This window comes from Venturia canescens, chromosome 7 (assembly GCF_019457755.1).
Source record: "Venturia canescens isolate UGA chromosome 7, ASM1945775v1, whole genome shotgun sequence".
NCBI lineage: Eukaryota > Metazoa > Arthropoda > Insecta > Hymenoptera > Ichneumonidae > Venturia > Venturia canescens.
In genome coordinates this window covers 12,310,881-12,327,900 of record NC_057427.1, presented here as the reverse complement: position 1 = coordinate 12,327,900, position 17,020 = coordinate 12,310,881, and the positions used below count along the sequence as shown (strand labels likewise).

The 17,020-nt window shown below is 41.5% G+C and overlaps 3 protein-coding genes across 6 annotated transcripts in view; all 3 read left to right on the top strand.

Annotated features, from left to right (window-relative positions):
• The first annotated feature begins 385 nt into the window (after positions 1-385).
• LOC122414000 (maspardin-like) lies at positions 386-3,455 on the top strand. Its single transcript, XM_043424740.1, has 6 exons — positions 386-632; positions 1,074-1,208; positions 1,550-1,776; positions 1,864-1,972; positions 2,238-2,486; positions 2,595-3,455. The coding sequence occupies exons 1-6, from the start codon at positions 477-479 to the stop codon at positions 2,673-2,675; spliced, it is 957 nt and encodes a 318-aa protein (XP_043280675.1). The 5' UTR covers positions 386-476; the 3' UTR covers positions 2,676-3,455.
• A 1,883-nt stretch (positions 3,456-5,338) lies between these two features.
• Positions 5,339-9,385, top strand: LOC122413997 (major facilitator superfamily domain-containing protein 12-like). 2 transcript variants are annotated; one of them, XM_043424736.1, is made up of 6 exons: positions 5,339-6,275; positions 7,043-7,325; positions 7,694-7,808; positions 8,161-8,532; positions 8,785-9,038; positions 9,132-9,385. In XM_043424736.1, exons 1-6 carry the CDS (start codon positions 6,086-6,088, stop codon positions 9,250-9,252), a joined length of 1,335 nt encoding a protein of 444 aa, XP_043280671.1. In that variant the 5' UTR covers positions 5,339-6,085; the 3' UTR covers positions 9,253-9,385. The 2 variants fall into 2 exon arrangements, with proteins under 2 accessions (XP_043280671.1, XP_043280672.1); XM_043424737.1 differs by lacking the exon at positions 5,339-6,275 and adding an exon at positions 6,397-6,877.
• Positions 9,386-9,708: 323 nt separating this feature from the next.
• The window catches only part of LOC122413990 (insulin-like receptor), a 44,541-nt gene continuing 37,229 nt past the window's right edge, over positions 9,709-17,020 (top strand). The window contains exon 1 of one of the 3 annotated variants that reach the window (XM_043424720.1): positions 9,709-9,729. The gene's annotated coding sequence lies outside the window, so the exon portion shown is untranslated. Of the gene's footprint in view, positions 9,730-10,408; positions 10,490-10,724; positions 11,562-17,020 lie in introns of those variants that run through there. The other 2 variants (XM_043424719.1, XM_043424715.1) reach the window with 2 other exon arrangements.

Below are 17,020 nucleotides of genomic sequence, written 5' to 3'. Positions count from 1 at the left end.
ACTCTGTTTTTTCGTCGTTTTATTCAACTCCATTATTTCGTTCCACAATCGATTGACGAAAATCTCGTGACAAAGTTGTGGTTTGTTTTGAATAGAAATAATAGTTCGGACCTTCTACTATACGAGTTTCGATACGTCGGCTGAAAAATTAAAGCTCAACGATTTAGAATACTACTATGAATACTTATTCCGAAGTGGCCAAAGTGAGAAGCGCGCGGCGTTACCCTCCGAATCACGGTCAACGCTGTAGAATTCTTTAAACAGAATTACCGGCGGAGTTCGTCGTTGACAATATTCCCCCCTTCTCAATCGCGTCATCGCGTCGATAATGTCGATATTGCAGAAAACACTCATCGAGTTCACAGCGAAAAGCTAAACAAAAAACAAGTTAGTCGTTCAAACTCAAGCACTGAAGTAACATTTTTTTTGTATTGTTTTTTTTTTTTTAATCTCGTCGCGATTATATTCACGTCTTAATGCAAATTGTTGACGACTGTTCGTCTGGTCGAACAGCTGAACGCGACGGAACAATAATGTCTTATACAAGTGAATTGTCACAATCAAAGGAATATCACAGCTTTCGTAGTTCTGTTCCATTGCGAAAAATAGTCGTTGACACTGACGGGACGAAGGTAGCAAACTGTCAATACATAATTGGTCATATTTATTCTTTTACCCATAACACCGTTATCATTTTCTCTTGTGCCTCTCAATTGGTTGATATTTTAATTACTGCACTTTTTGAGAATGTCGATTCTTATAAATTCTGAAGCTCAGCTTTGTTTTCCGTTCAATCAATTCGTGAAAAGAATCATTTTTGTTCGTGAAGGACGCAGGGAAAATGAGATTTCTTCTGCAGTTGTTTTCAAATCTTTATTTTAATCGTATTCATCGAAATAATTAAACAACCAATCAAAAAAACTTAGGTTAGGTATTCCAATCATTGTATATTTTGTTCGTTGTTACCAACCTGGCATCCAAAATCATTTTATAAATCCAAATGATTCTGCTCAGTATAAAATATTCTCCAATAATAAGCTAATTCCATTTTGTTCTCTTTTTTTTTGTTCAAGGGATGGAAGGTTTATGATTCCAACCCCAAAACAATAAAATGTCCACTCATTTGTCTTCCTCCTGCCAGTGGCACGTCCGATATATTTTTCAAACAGATTCTAGGCCTGGCGGCCAAAGGTTATCGGGTTATATCGGCAAGTATCACAAATTGCTTGAGAACTCGTTCAGAGAAAGAACAATTATTGATTTTATACAAAAAAGATTATTTTACAAAAAAGTAAAGAGAAGCACTATTTTAAAACATAATTCGTTTAAAATAATTTTTTTTGTCTATAAAGAATATTCATAAGTGTTTCCAATTTGAATCCAATAAAAAAATTGTACATATCAAAGAACCTGAAAAACTTCTCATACAAAATGAATGAAATATGATGAAAAGTGAACAAAGAAACGATTATAGGATGAAATCTTTGTTTGGTCATTAAAACTTAGACACAATCAAAGCGAAATAATTTTATAAAGAACATTTTTTCAGGCTGAACCTCCGGTGTACTGGAATGTGAAAGAATGGTGCGACGGTTTCAAAAAGCTGTTGGATTATATGGAGCTGGACAAAGTTCATTTGTTTGGAGCATCATTGGGCGGCTTTTTAGCTCAGAAATTTACTGAACTTAATTCCCACTGTCCAAGAGTAGTCTCGTTGATTCTATGCAACAGTTTCACAGACACTTCCGTGTTCAGCTATAACGATTCAGCTGCTATGTGAGTTCATAATCGTTATCATTGCCACCCAATGTCTTGTGCGCTTTCCCACTCTCATTGAAACTGCTTGAACTCTTTTATTGGAAGATTCTGGATTCTGCCATCTCTTGTTTTGAAAAAAATGGTCATGGGGAATTTCACGACAAATAAAGGTGATCCTGAAATCATCGATAGCATTGACTTCATGGTAGAAAGGGTAAGCACAAGTATTTTCAATAAATTTTTCTGGAATTTGATCTTTTCATTCGAAAAGTGAATTTTTATATCGTTACGAAATGTTATTTTTCATGTATGCTGTCCGATAGAAAAGTCATGTCCGTTGGCGACTATTTTTTGATTGTGTTTTCTTTCCGATGCCAAAGGATATTTGGAAATGAATTTTTTTCAAAATCTCATAATTTTATCCCTAGAGTTGAAAACTGACGAATATGCCCTAAAATCATTTTGATCGGATTTGACAGCTGGAAAGTTTGAATCAACCGGAATTGGCATCCCGTTTGACGATGAATTGCGTGAGTTGTTACGTGGAACCTCAAAAAATATCAAATTTACCAATAACGATATTGGACGTTTTCGACGAATACGCGCTATCGAACGTCGTCAGAGAGGAAATGTACAAATGTTATCCAAACGCAAAACTGGCTCATCTCAAGAGCGGTGGCAATTTTCCATACTTGAGTCGTTCCGCTGAAGTTAATTTGCATCTACAAGTAAGATAAAAAATCCACAACGAAGAATTCCTTTTCCACATTCATAAGAAATTATCTTGCATTCTGAGAAAAAAGGTGCTGGCTAAAATTTTTCTTCCAATTCTCCAGATTCACCTGCGGCAATTCGAGGGCACAGAATACGCAGCTTCATCAAGAAATCGTCCTGCAAGCATGGAGCAAAATACTTGAAACACCCGGACGAAAAAGCAGCTCGTATAAAAAAAAATAATTGCGAGACTAAAATTGATAAACTGCCACGAATTTGCAGCAAGAAATTGTACATAAAAATGGTCGATACAAATTGCAACGTTCCTAAAAAAAAAACGACAAAAGAATACTGAGCCCTCGTCGATCGAGCTCAGGGTATTCAACAGTAAATAAATAAACACAACAACAATCGAAACCGTCGCCAATCCATGAAATCTAAAGTGATGAGAAATATTTGAGATAGTAATCAAAGTGTACGCTTTAAGATTGCTTTACGGTTAAACTGCGAAAAATATTGAAATTATAAATCGCACATTAATCGAGCCCATGACAATACGTACCAGTGTCGGAAAAACCATTGATCAACGCAGATTTTTTAATCACTCGTTTTAAAAGTTATCAATTCATTTCTGAGCTTCGCTATTTCCAGCCACATTGTCCCATTCAAAGGTGCATTTTTCTTTTTATACTCTTGAAAAATAGAAGAAATATTATACTGCGTATCTCATGCATACTTTCTGGACATCCGCTTTAGTTTACATTGCCCCATTCTGATCACAATGCTCACAAGTTTATACCGCGATTATTGTTTAATCATACACACGGGATACGTACTTCCCGTTATTCATAGTGTACATAGCCAATATATACAAAGATTATTATAATGTAACTATAAATATATATTATACGAATGTTTTGTTACTCAAATCGGCCTCTCGCGACGGTGAAAATAAATTTAAATGTATATACTTTTGTATCAAACTTTTAGTACGAGAGATATTCTCATTTAATTGTCCCTCACGTTGTGTGCAAGCATTTTTCTCACTAACGGAAAATATTTTTTTTCATCAACGCCGATATGTGATGTTCTTTTTTGTTGTTGTTGTTTTTTTTTCATCCCATATCATAATTTAATAAAAAAAAGGAAAAAAAATAAAATAAAATAGAAAAAATGAAAATAGGAGAAAAACTCGATTGCAAAAAAAACAACCTGTAGAAGTCATTGAATTTTGTAGAATTAGATTGAAGACTCCTGGTAATCCGACATTGTTTAAAATGATGCGAAAAAAATTCTGGTCGGATGCGATATTACGGAAATTTAAACCGGGAAAAATAGTCTGAGAAGAAAATCGTTCGAATCGGCATCGACGAAGAAATTTTGGGTAAACCCTCGCGTTCGAGAAATTGCGGAGAGTTTAGCAAAATGGCATTGTCGTTGCAGTGAGAATTCGACGTCGAATAATTTCGGAAGTAATGCCATGACGAATAATTTCAGTTGGGAAGCAACGCTGACGACAAAGTTGGGCTTCTCAACTGAATCGAATTCTCTCGCTGAGAGAGAATCCACAGAGCTTGAGTACGCGGTTAACGACATTTTTTGTACCTTTACATCCACCGATCCCTCTCACGGGAGGAAAAGAGATGGAGAGCTGGGAGACCGTACAAGACTCCGTGGAAGGTGGTATCGATTCCCCAACGGGTGGTTGCACGCCGGACTTTTTGCACACACGCACACACCGATACACATGTAAACAAAGAGAAACACACACTTGTTAGCTACCACGAGGATCTCGGGTTACCTACTCATGAAAGACTACGAGAGAGTACTGAACTAAAAAGGCGTTTTGCGTACGGCTTGAAAAACCGGTGTCTCGCTGATTTCGCACTCTTCCATCGACTTTTTTATCTTTCAAAATACTTTCATTGTATCTTTCATGTTTTTTCAACCGAAAAATCAACATTTCGTGTCGATTTTTTTCCCCATATTTTCAAAACTATTTCGACTCATCGATTCCATTTGACGTTTCGAAGTCGTTTCAAAACTCTGATGTATTTTCATTCGATTTCTTCGCTTTGGGGACTGTTCGCATTATTTTAGGTTCGAACGAAACTTGTCTCGGTCCCGGCAGCTTCCGCGAGAGATCTTTTCGCGTGCTGATTTATCCATGTTTTTTCACTACCCCGAACGAGACCTCGTTAATGAGCTTAACGAAACTTTATCTTATCTGCGACGGTTTGCATTTCTCAAAATTCGTTCCGTTACCTCGCCGAATGAGCTCCCAGCTTACGACTGCGCGAGCGTCTCATGTTTTTATTCGTAATACTGGCTCCGGGAGCCTCGCTTTCCTCGATGAATCATTTTACACCGTTTTTTTCATCGAAAAATACAAATTTTCGGGCACTTTTCGCATAACCCCTTAACCCCCCTCGAGCGTAAGCCCTTAAAGCAAGAAAAAATGTTGGCCGATTATTCGAAACAGAAGTTTCCTCTCGCGCCACGCGAAGCGCTAAAATATTTTGAATTTCGATGCTTGGACGAGCCCAAAAAATCAATAAATTCATTCCAAACGGAACTTAATTATGATAGAAAAATCAAAATAAATGTTCAGAGTAGCATTTTATGTAACGTGCGCATTACATAAAATAAGAAGCGCGCTTCACCGTTCAATTAGAAGGAGCAAACACAGTGTGACTCATGATTGAAGAGAAAAAAAGTTGCGTTAATTATTAGACGGAGGGTCCGCGAAAAAAATGTTTCTTCCGCCACTTTTTTCTCCTCCCAAGGCTCGTTCTTCTCGGCGCGGGATCGGTAGTGTGGTCCGTAGGTGAATGCAATAGCGAGCAATAGTCGTTACAGGGCCGCGAGCGAGGTGAGTCGTGCGTGGGGAGTCCGTAAACTCTCGGCCGTCTTCGTGACACAAGAAACTTCGCCGCACGACAAGTGTCACTATAAGCGTTGACGTACTTTTGTAACTTCACTACCGCGCGGTATATAAAAGCGAGAGTGTTAAAACTGGGCACGAGAGTGTCCAGTAAAAACAATAAATAACATGAAAAATATCAAAGAAAAAGGTAAATATTTACGGTAAGACGGTAAACGAAGATGAAAAAAAATGTATTTGGTTAATTGAAATGTCAGAGGCTCGTCGCGATGAGCGTATGCAGCAGCAACCACTACTCGAAGTTTCATTTCCATAAATCAACGCGTGTGCGCCAGACTTGTGTGGATTCGACAGTTCGAATCTTCGAATAATTTCCAATTCAGTGAGCACGTGTCATCGCTTCCGTATATGCGAGAACAAAGAAAAGGTTTAAAGCTCGAATGTACGCAAGAATATCCTGTGAGGAAGCCCCGTGATTATTGGCCAAATCCAAAAATTTTCTTACCTTTTTTTCTGTGATAAACTACGAGAATTATTTTGTGTTTTTATAACGTTGAGCGATCGCTCGGATGTTTACGAGTTGTAACAATCGAAGTTGGAATAACTTCAGACCGCGAGACACGCTCCTCTGTCGTTCGACACTTGAAAATAACTTACGACACTAAGTTCGGGCGATTTTTCGTTACAAAAATGTGTTGAAAGTGAACGAACAACGAAAGAGATTTGAAAATGGAACGAACGGACGAGAACACACCGTTATTCGTGGAGAGAGCAATTTCTCTTTCTACGAGACTGTCTTACGCCCTTGGACACATTTTCAACGATCTTGCGGCGGCTATGTGGTTCTCGTACACTCTTATTTATCTTCAGAGAATCGCGTTGTTAGAGCCCATCAATGCCGGCGCTCTGCTTTTCCTCGGTGAGTCGAAACACAGTGGGCAATAAAGTGTTTATAAACGGCACTATTATCAGTGTCAAGATTGTGCATTTTTTCGCTTTTTTTTTTCAAATTCATTATCAAACTTGACCGGAAGTACCGATAGAATTAAACTGACAATTTATAATCTCGGAATTGATAAGTTTATTGAGAAATCGGTTGTGCAATAGCACAGCGATTCCCAAAATACTGAATCGAAGGCGTTACTGAAGAGAAAAAAAATCGCGATAACTCGGCCATTCTTGCCGCTCGCATTCAGAAAACTTTAAGCAAATCGAAAAAAAAAATGTTTCATTCAATCTGTGGGAGAAAATGGGCGCAATGACAGTCGTGGCGAAGTTGTAACTTCTCTAAGATTTATAAATTGCTGGCCTCGAGTCGACCCATAAACGTGATGGGACTATCAGTATTGCGTGCTCGTGATAAATTGTGCAGCCGTAAAACTCAAATCGAGGGTTTTTTGTACGTACATCTGTTTGTCTGGACGTACGTTGAAAAAAACGCTCAAACGAACTATTGAGAAAAGTAGAGAAAAGCGATGTAAAAAAACACGTGTCAGGAGCGTCGAATTCAATAAATCGATTGTAAGAACCGTTAAATGTCTCGTAATTGTATTTACCTTTTCGTAATGTCACGGGAGTATTTCAAAATGTCATCGAAACTGGGCTTTTTTTGTCGCATTCTAATCGATATATTGAACGCATTGATGACACTGATACTAAGAAAAACAACGAATTTTTTACCTCAAGGTCAATTCGTGGACGCCCTGATGACACCAGTTTTCGGTATTCTCGTGGACCGTTACAGCAAGAAGAAAATCTGGCACGTGATTGGATCGGTTCTCGTCACTTTTTCATTCCCCATTATTTTCGGTAGCTTCGCCGATGCGCTTACGCCAACTGCCATGTTTGTTTACGTACTGAGTATAACGCTTTTCCAAACTGGGTGGGCAGCCGTTCAAATTTCTCATCTTTCGATGATACCGGCTTTGACCAACTCTTCACTCGTACGGGCCGATCTAACTGCCATTCGGTGAGCTTCTTTTGCATAGATTTTTCCGGACGTTACACTTGCGTTTTTTAGAGATTTTTTACCCACTCCCCGTCGTCATTTCAACCCCACTCCTGCTCACTTGCACGTTCCCGTCACTCACACACCACTCAAAAGTATTGTTGACACCAACTTTTTTCTAATGCTCTTCGAATCTCGAAACACTCGGGAAAACCAATAAAATCTGTGCCGATCTAGTCGGCCATACTTTTTTTTACTAAATTCGACGAAAAAAACTTTTAACGAAAACAAACATCTTTGTAGCGCCATCTGCGACCGTGTTGTTGAATCGATTGTTCATGTCAATCTTCTCGAATGATTATAATCAACGTTCGCATCCTTTTTCCCAGATATTCAGCTCAAGTCGGCGCAGCCGTCATCGTATTTATTGTAACATGGATCGTACTTCCAACGAATGAAGATTCCGTAACTCGTCTCGGGCTACAGGATGCATACAAATTTAGAGTAAGTACTGTAAAAAATGCAGCTTTCCTTCCGATCGCGCACTGTCTGCCTTCGCCGCCTAGCGGCGCGCTGGGGCACTGTGCGTTGTGCAAAAACCGAAAAAATAACTGTTTTTCAAAATGGCCGTCATCGAAAGAAGCGCGACGAGCGTGACTAACGCATCACAATATCCAATTTTTTTTATGAAAAGTCTTCAATAAAAAACTTTATAAAAATAGCTTTTCGTAGTGGTCTTCTAAATGAAAATGAATATAATTGATAATTAGCAGTCGTTCAAAATATCGAACAATAAACTTCTCAGTTTTTTTTGAGCTACTTATTTCATCCGCAAACGTTCCAATGATGATTTCAGAATATAGTGCTCGTTCTAACTGCGGTAGGAATCGTGGCGACGGTTTTTTTTCACGTTTTTTTGAAAGCGAAGCTCCTCGATAGTGGCTCGAGTGAAAAAACGCGTCGAGAAAATGGTACAGGAACACCAGAACTCGAGGAATCATCGAAAAGGCGATCGTGGGTCGGTACGAGTCTTCTTCTACGAATCGCTCTCCTCTATGTCGCGAGCCGTTTGTTTATAACACTTGCTACCGTTTATCTGCCACTCTACATCGAGGAAATGGAGGTCGGTGGTAAACAAGCATTGGCTACTGTACCATTGACCTCGTATCTTGCTTCGTTCGTTGCTGCTCTTGGACTAAAGTACATTAACCGATCGTGCGGTACGAAGGTAAATAAAAAACTACAAATTTTCATTATGCATATCAGTATTTTTATTATTACTTGTTTCATTATTACGACTGATAAAAAATGATAAAAAAAAATGGTTTATTTATAATTTTTTTTTGTTTTTTTTGTTTATATTACAAGAAATTCGTATCGTTGCTGTCAATGCGGAATAAAGTGCTGATGAATGATAATTTGATTGAAACAATGAAAAGTGAAACTGAAATTTTTTGTGTTTTTGAAAACTATTTTCCAGGTTTGTTATCTGATTGGTGCTCTCATCGGAATTTTAGCCTCGATAGTGACAGCATTCGGTGGTAGTAACGAACTCGTCGTTTATACTGTTGCAATATTAATTGGAGCAGCGAGTTCGATCACAATGGTAACTGCTTTGAGCGTGACTGCCGAGCTCATTGGACCAAGAACGGAAAATAGCGCTCTCGTTTATTCGATCGTTACGTTTTTGGACAAAATCGTAACCGGCGTCGTCGTCATACTCATTGAAAAATGGTGAGTTTTATCGAATGATTTTTCGGAATTTTGATTTTTCAGAAGCGCAAACAAATCATAGCATTGGGAAATTGATTTTCTCTTTTTTTTCAGGCGTTGCATCGAGAAGGAAATTTGTCCAAATTACAACAGAGACACGTTATCGCTCGTATGTGCTTCTTCAATGTTGCTCGGTTTAGTGACTCTGATGTCGGTGGCGCGTTGTCTAACTTGACAGAACTTCAATAGCGTGGGAGCTGCATTTTTAAACACGACTCAGAAAACAGAAATCAAATAACGTATAGGAAGAAAAATGAAAATTGAAAAAAATGTAAATACGGTTGAAATAAAATTCGTACTTATTATAATTTTCGACAAAAATACAACCCTCGATCCAAAGAAAATTTTCCTCACTCTTTTTTCATGTAATTTTCCTTCCTCGATTAAATCCCATTCGCCATTTTTCACAACATACGACGCTCCTCCAGACGGTGCTGAACTGACCGGCCGTCATGAGAACTAGAAACATCGAAGGCTATAAAACGAGGCGTCAGATGGCGCAGTTGGTAAGTGAAGAGGGCTACGGAATAAACAAAGTTTCTCGATGCCGGCATTATCGGCCCTAAAGATCGAGCATTTCCGCATGGCAATGACCCTTCGTCGGCGCAAATCTCCGGAATAAAGCTTTCGTTCTGCAGATTCCGGCACGAATGTCTGTATCTATACACATTTTCGATTCTATACATGTATATAATAATAACAAAGATGGTGAAACGTTTGTATATCGACGTGTGCGTATATGTTTGTAAATTGTTGTTATTCGATTCGAAAGGTAAGGCGGGGGGGGGGGGAGGAAGAATGCCGGGCGAGAAAAGAATGAGAGAGAGCGGAATAAAGGAAAGATGAGCAAATGAGAGATCCGGTGGGAAGAGCGAGAACGATGGGCAATAGCGTGGAAAGAGAAGGAGAGAGAGAATGAGGAACGAAGCGCGGCTGTCGAAAAGCAGTTTTTATCGTGTACGAGTTTCTTGTGGGTTCGAGAATAGCTGAGAGATCATACAGCAGCATATAAACACGTAGTTAGAAAGATATAAATTAGTTCATGTGTGAATATATGATGATTAATACGTATATGGATGATGTAGTACAAGTGCGTGAATATAGGTGGCATCGGGGCGCGAATGCGCGTGACTCCAGTCACGGCAGCAGCAGCAGCAGCAGCAAGGATAAAAAAAGACGGTAAAGACGGTCTCGGGGGGTGGGGGGAGGGGGGGGGGCGCAAAGAATAAATAAAAAAGAGGAAGAAGGAAGAAGACGACAACGAAAGGAGACAACGACGACGACAACGTCGAGGGCCGGCAACACACACCGCAGAGTCTCGGGACGACGGAGAGAATTGGCGGTGGTAATCGAACGAAGGTCCGGGCCACCGGGGGTTCCCCATCCGTCCGTGGGAAAACTCGTTTCGGAAGGTGCGCCGTTGCGCAGAAACCGATCGCGCAGATTCTTGTTTTGCTCGACGGGCCGAGGCGAAACGTAGTAAGAGGAAGAGGAATAGAGAGAGGGAGAGGGATGTACATGTATGTATAGGAGCAAAATGAGCGAGTGGGGAAGGCACGAAGAGAGGTGGAAGCGGCAACGAGCGCGAGAAAGAAAGATAGCGGCAGGGAGGGAGGGGGAAGCGTGTGCGAGGGAGAGAGAGAGAGTCGTCGCCGTTGAGACACACTCACGGGGGCATGGCGTGGTGCTGCCTGGTGCTCGGAGCTCTAGTAAACAACTTGTGTGCCACTCGTGAGGATATGTATCTGTGCCTCGTTAAGAATTGACGTATTTTTGTGCTCTAGTGGTGCGTTATAATTTTCATCCTTCATTTTTTCCGTTCCTTACCGTCACGGGGGGTCCACTGATCTCTTATTTCCACGCGTTGTATACATTTCCACGTGGGGAGCAGCAGATACACAATTCGCTTACTCCTTACCGGAACCCGAGAGAGGCACAAGCGCGCCCACGAGAAAATGACGAAAAGTCCGTAAGAATAAAAGGACACGAGGAGAAAAAAGCGCCAGCGCATTAAACGGGGTGTGTTTTCATCGTGTAATTTTTCTTTCCCTCTTCCCTTTTTACTTTGCTCGCCTCCTCCCCACATTTTTATATACAACAAAAATAGTGTCTCGGTGCGCGCGAGAGTGTATTGTGCATTAAAATAAACTATGTATGAGAAAAAAGATGAATAATATTTCCGTAAAACGCTGCGGATAGTGCGTGTGTTGTTATTGTGGAAAACGAATATATATATATATATATATGCATACGCGTGTATATATATTCTCACACAAATCATTTCGGGGTTGGAGGAGAGGTGAAATTGGCTGAATAAAAAGCAACCCTACCCTCCCACTTTACTTGACCACCAAGTACACGAAACCTCACCTCCCCTCTCGCTCTTCCTCCTTCTACGTCGACTCTCCTCCTTCCTATTGGGCTACTATCCACGTAGTTTGTGGAATTTTCGGTTTACGGCGTGCCGTCTCGCTCGGACTCTCGGTGAGTGACTTCTCGACTATACCTTCATCTCTCTCTCTCACTTCTCCGACACCGCATCGCCTACCCTCGTCCCCTTCCCACTCCATTCTTGATGCCTCGCCGGCCTCCCATCCCTTCCCCTTCGCTGCTCCTCGCCCCTCCCTCCCTTTTGCGACCCCTTGTCACACTTTGACTACATCCGTCTCGCTCGTCCTCCATCATCCCCTGGCATTTCTCTCTTTCCTTCGTTCCTTCCATCTCAATCTCTTCGTGTCTCCTCTATCTCTCTCCTATTCCCATATTCTTCTCTTCTCGCCCCCCCCCCCCCCCCCCTCTTCCACTCCCCTCTGTGCTCTATCTCTGTGTTAATAATATGTACTACCACTGTGCCGCCGCAACGACGACAACGACGCCGCCGCCGCCGCGTAATTTTCGCCACTCGGGAACGTCGTCGCGTGTGATACAAGGAGGCACAACGACGCCGGGTGTATCTCTTGTGTCCCGCAATGTTGTTTTTCGAGCCTACAGCATCTCGCATAGGCGCGCGCGCGCGTGCGCACGCGAGTTTCGTAGCTACATGAACATGTATTTATTAATTTATTTGTTTTTAGGACGAATTATGTATAGGTTTTTTTATCGTTCAAACCGGCGGCAGCATCGTGTGCGCTCATGCTCGGGTGGATGGTGAAAAAATATATATAGATTCCGCGCGGTAACACAATTCGGCAGATGCCATCTCCGTCCCCCCTCGCCCCTCGATCGCTTCGCTTTTTCTCCTTTTCATTTTCGTCGTGCCTCTCCTCCTCGAGGTTTGATGCCCCTTACACGTGTTTGTATGCTCGTAGAACCGAACAAGTATGGCAGCGATGACGCCAATGGTTTCTTTTCCTTCTCACTTTTATCTGATGAATCTTCACTGTATATTAAGCTATGACGTCGCCGATGATTTTTCTTCTCTTCTTTTTTATGAGAGACCCAGGGCCCTCCCGCTTCGCTGTACCCTACTGGTGTATTGTAGCAAATAGATACCGAGAAGTTCTCGCTAATATATCTCTTTCTCTTCCTCTCGAAACCCGATTCTTTATTTTCTGTTTACTATAGCCATGCTCTTTACCTGTATTTTTTTATCGATATATATATATATATATAATTTATATGTACGAGTAATTTGTGTGGCATATTAGAACGTGCGTTTATATATATGTATGTTTTTTTTTGTCGCTCGGTGCGTTATATACCTATTAAAAGCTGCTACGTACACGCGGCGCTCGTCACACTCGAGGCCATTGCTCGCTTAGAGGACTGTGTAGACGTAGTCGCGACGCGCCTCGAGTTACTTCGAGCCGGCTTCAAACACACTTATAACCAATTTCGATGTACGTGCAGACTCATCGATAACTAACAAACGGAATGACGCAAAACACTCGATTTAACGCTTCGAGTGATGCCCGTTACGAGTTTTTGCTCTCAATCGCATAAACACAGAGATATAATACTCGCGACTAATAATTAGGTGTTTTGTCGTAACGTCGAAAACTGAGAAAGTACCGTGTAGTTACGCATACACGAGCCTCCGATAATTTCAAGTGCTCTCGCAAACTAACTCGTTCTCGTGTTTTTATTTTTCCCCACCATCGCGCTCCCGCTCCTCTCTCCGGCATACGCAGTGTCTATATTTACCGAAAGGCGAACCTGCTCGCGTTCGAACTGACCATAACCTCAAAACGCGGGAACAATGACGATAGAGACTTTCAATAGAAGTCGTAAATAACTGAATAGAGTTGGAATTTCGAATGAGGCATTGAGAGACTGCATTTTCAATAGATTCGCGGAGGAGAAGTTGAGGGGAGTGTTGAAAATGGTTGAAAAGTCAACATAACCTCTAAGCCGAAACGTCGAACGATCCGAGCCGCGCTGCGAACGGGCGACCATAAACGTTTCTGCACCCTCGTGTCACGTGATGCCTTTGTTTTTCCAGTGCTAGGCTTACCTGAGAAATGCTGAGTTTCGAGCTGAAATTGAAGTTTACTGAGAACTCTGAGAATCGTTGGAAGTAACAAACCGTCGTCGGGAACAAAAAAAAATTGTGTACGTGTGAAAGAAAAACCGTCGAAGGCGCTCGGCACGAAAATGCACGTTGGCCGCACGAAACAGAGGAAAAACCCATAACAAACCCCAACCAATGAAAACAGCAATGGTGTGCCCGAGAAATGCACGCGAGTGAACTGCCATAAGTCGTTTTATGTGCGAGCATCCAAACTACGCGCTTGATAGACTTTTATGTGGCTCTTCCTCACTCCCTCCGTGTGTACTTTGCAGCGCTCCCGTGCTGAGAAGTCGGCGGCGAGCCTGACACTTTGCGCAATCAACGCTCTCGCTCCTGTGCTCTCTTTCTCTCCGCTTGCGTTGTCCCTATCGGTGCGACGATGTCGATGCGGGTATGCGTTCCGTGTCAATGTTTGTGTATCCGCGTATTAAAAAAGGATTTCCTCCCAGGAGGTTGGGCCTCTATTTTATTGGGTGAAAAAATCGAGGTATTTACTCGTTTGACTGATCCTTCGAGCGAGAAAATATGATTTTCCGTCACATTTTATTCCGCCTAATCACTTATTTTCGTCGAACATTAACCAGAAAAGTAAAAAAGTCCATTTTTTTGTGGCGATGCACGTGTATGTTTTTTGTCATATCCTTGGACGCTGCACACACCGCAGTCGCGTCGATCATTCGCCATTTCGCTCGATCCCCTCCGTCCCATTGGTCGAACTCAAACTGTCCCTTTCTCTTTATCTCCGTTCTCTATCTGCTCTTGCGTTCGTAACTGCATGGCGAGAGAGCGCCTCGAGACACCCAATCGCGAACAACGTCCAAGATGTTCTGACGCTTTGCTCCATTCGTTCTTCGTTCAATTACAAATGGGGCCCCGCTTTTGCCTCACAAAACGATTTTCTTGTCTACGATCTCGCGGGCTTTCATCTTCTTTGCGGTTAGCTCCGAAGAATACTGCGCGCAGCAGCGTCCTGTCCTAACCTCTCCGCGCGAGACGAAGCCTCCCATGCTAGATGTTTTATCGTTCGCCGATGTAAAGTGGGTCTCTCGCCGTAGTCACTTTCGATATAACCATCGGACAGATGGTCGTGTTTTGAGTTCGGTGCGCGAGAGAGTTGGCATACCTTGGCCTCTCCTCCGTACGTGTGTGTGCGCGCGTGCGTGCGTGTGTTGCGGCACACGCATGCACGATCCTCGACGTCGGCGTGTGTGTGTGTGTGTGCGTATACTAATGAAGCGCGGTAGTGTTGACCCTCGTCGGTAGACCGCGTCCCTCGACCACGTGCTACGTTCGCCTGCATTCCCATCGAGATATTTTCTTTTCTCGTTTACAAATCGAGACCCCCAATTCCAGGAATTTTCGCCTATGCCTCATTCCTGTTCTCATCTTTTATGTCGCATCCTTCGAATTGGGTTCGTCGAAACAACATGAAACTGAATATTCAAGTCGGCGGGAAAAGACACGAGGCATTTCTGTGTGACGAAAATTTAGAAAAAGCGAACTTTCTCTTTGTAATTCTGGTCTTAGAGCCCGCGCGCCCCTCCAACTTCGTTTTTCTCTTTCTCTCGCCCCGAAAGTTTCGTGCGAGCGGGCGAACCGGCATCTTGTGAAAAAAAGAGCGCGCTCGTTTAGCACGAACGCGTCAGAGAGGTTATGTTAGGCTCGCTCAAGGTCGGCTCTCTCGACGATCTTCTTTAGAAGGGTCCCTTTTTCTTCGTATTTTGTTGTGTGTGTGTGTGTGTTTTTTTATCCTCTCGATCTCTCTCGATTGTTTGTTTTTTGCTTTGCTTACGCGGCGAAAGCTCGGAGGTGGCTGAAAACAGTCTTCTCATGCGAGTGCGATTCTATTTTCACGAAGTTCACAATGGCGTCAAACCCCTCTTTTTTCCTGGTCTCCTTTCGTTCTTCGATTGAATTCGAGGTTTCAACGAATCTCGAACATTCGCCGCGCGCGTGCTCCTCGACGTTTATTGTGTCGGACCAACTTGCCCGTCTGTTAAGGAGTTTCGGTACAGGCGATACAATGTTGCCATTCTAAACCATGCTAAAAACATAAAAAAATTCAAAATTGACAGAATTTTATAAAATTTGGTGAACATATTCTTTAGTGCCAAATTTGACAATACACATTTTTTAAGATTTTTCTTCCACACATTTGATCACTAAAGTTCACCTTTATAAGCATAGCTTTCCATATACAGGGTGAATCATTTAACGTGACCACCTCGAATAATTCCTAAAATAAGCGTTGTATGAAAAAAATGTTCAGACACAAGTTGCACGGTTTTGAGAGGCACATTCTGTGGTACATATGTTGTTTTGATAGGTCCAGACGTTTCGGAGATTTGAAGGTCAACTTCGTTTCTTTAAGGAGGGTGGCTACCGACGATACAATGTTGCCATGCTAAACCATGTTAAATACATTAAAAATTTCAAAATGATAAGAATTTAATAAAATTTGGTGAACATATTCTTTAGGGCCAAATTTGACAATACAAATTTTTTACGATTTTTCTTCTGTACAGTTATCGAGTAATTGATCACTAAAGTTCAAGTGTATAAGCATAGCGTTTCCATATGTATAGGTATATATTCCGGGCATGAGAAATCTGCTTTAATGCGTAATTACTCGATAACTAAGCAGAAGAAAATTTTGAAAAAAATGGTGTCTTCGCACTTGATGTTAAAGAACATTATCACCAAATTTAATCAATTTCTTATCATTTCGACGAGTGTAGCCACCCTCCTTAAGCGGAATGCTATATTTTTATTTGTATAAAAATATGGTGGAGTATCGAATTCTGAGTAAAAAAGTATAGACCTACATTAGCCCTAATTTCACTATATTCCTTCCATTACCTATGATACCTATGTAAAGACGGGAAATCGTGATGGTATTGATATTAGGATTATCTGAATAATGTAATTCATGTTTTATTGCAGAAAATTTATTTTAACAAATGTTCGAAGTGATGGCCATTAACCTCGACACATTTCCGAAGACGTAGAACTAATCATTCTCTCGATCTTCGAATAGTTTCTGGTGTGATAGCGGCGCTATCATGATCGTGACGTTACAATGCCAGTGTTTACAATCATCAGAAACGTCTCCTGCTATTATTGACATTATTGTTGAAGATCAAGAGAATTATTAGTCCTACGTCTTCGGAAATGTGTCGAGGTTAGTGGCCATCACTTCGAACATTTGTTAAAATAAATTTTCTGCAAAAAAAACATGAATTAGATTATTCAGATAATCCTATTGTCAATACCATCATCACGATTTCCCACGACGCTGAAGTTCCCAACGAAATGAACGGAAAAAACGTTTTTAATTCGCCAAATTTATTTCACGAATCGTTGGTGCAGCTTGAAAAACTACGAATCGCAAATTTGGCAGGGAACAAAATAGGAGAATTACTGGAATTATTTA

Excerpts from the sequence above, each read along its gene's own strand:
- LOC122413997 (XM_043424736.1), top strand. The coding sequence starts at position 6,086 with ATGGAACGAACGGACGAGAACACACCGTTATTCGTGGAGAGAGCAATT. Across the intron at positions 6,276-7,042 it reads CGGCGCTCTGCTTTTCCTCG|GTCAATTCGTGGACGCCCTG; the intron begins GTGAGTCGAAAC and ends TTTTACCTCAAG. Across the intron at positions 7,809-8,160 it reads AGGATGCATACAAATTTAGA|AATATAGTGCTCGTTCTAAC; the intron begins GTAAGTACTGTA and ends TGATGATTTCAG.
- LOC122414000 (XM_043424740.1), top strand. The coding sequence starts at position 477 with ATGCAAATTGTTGACGACTGTTCGTCTGGTCGAACAGCTGAACGCGAC. Across the intron at positions 1,777-1,863 it reads TATAACGATTCAGCTGCTAT|ATTCTGGATTCTGCCATCTC; the intron begins GTGAGTTCATAA and ends TTTTATTGGAAG. Across the intron at positions 2,487-2,594 it reads AAGTTAATTTGCATCTACAA|ATTCACCTGCGGCAATTCGA; the intron begins GTAAGATAAAAA and ends CCAATTCTCCAG.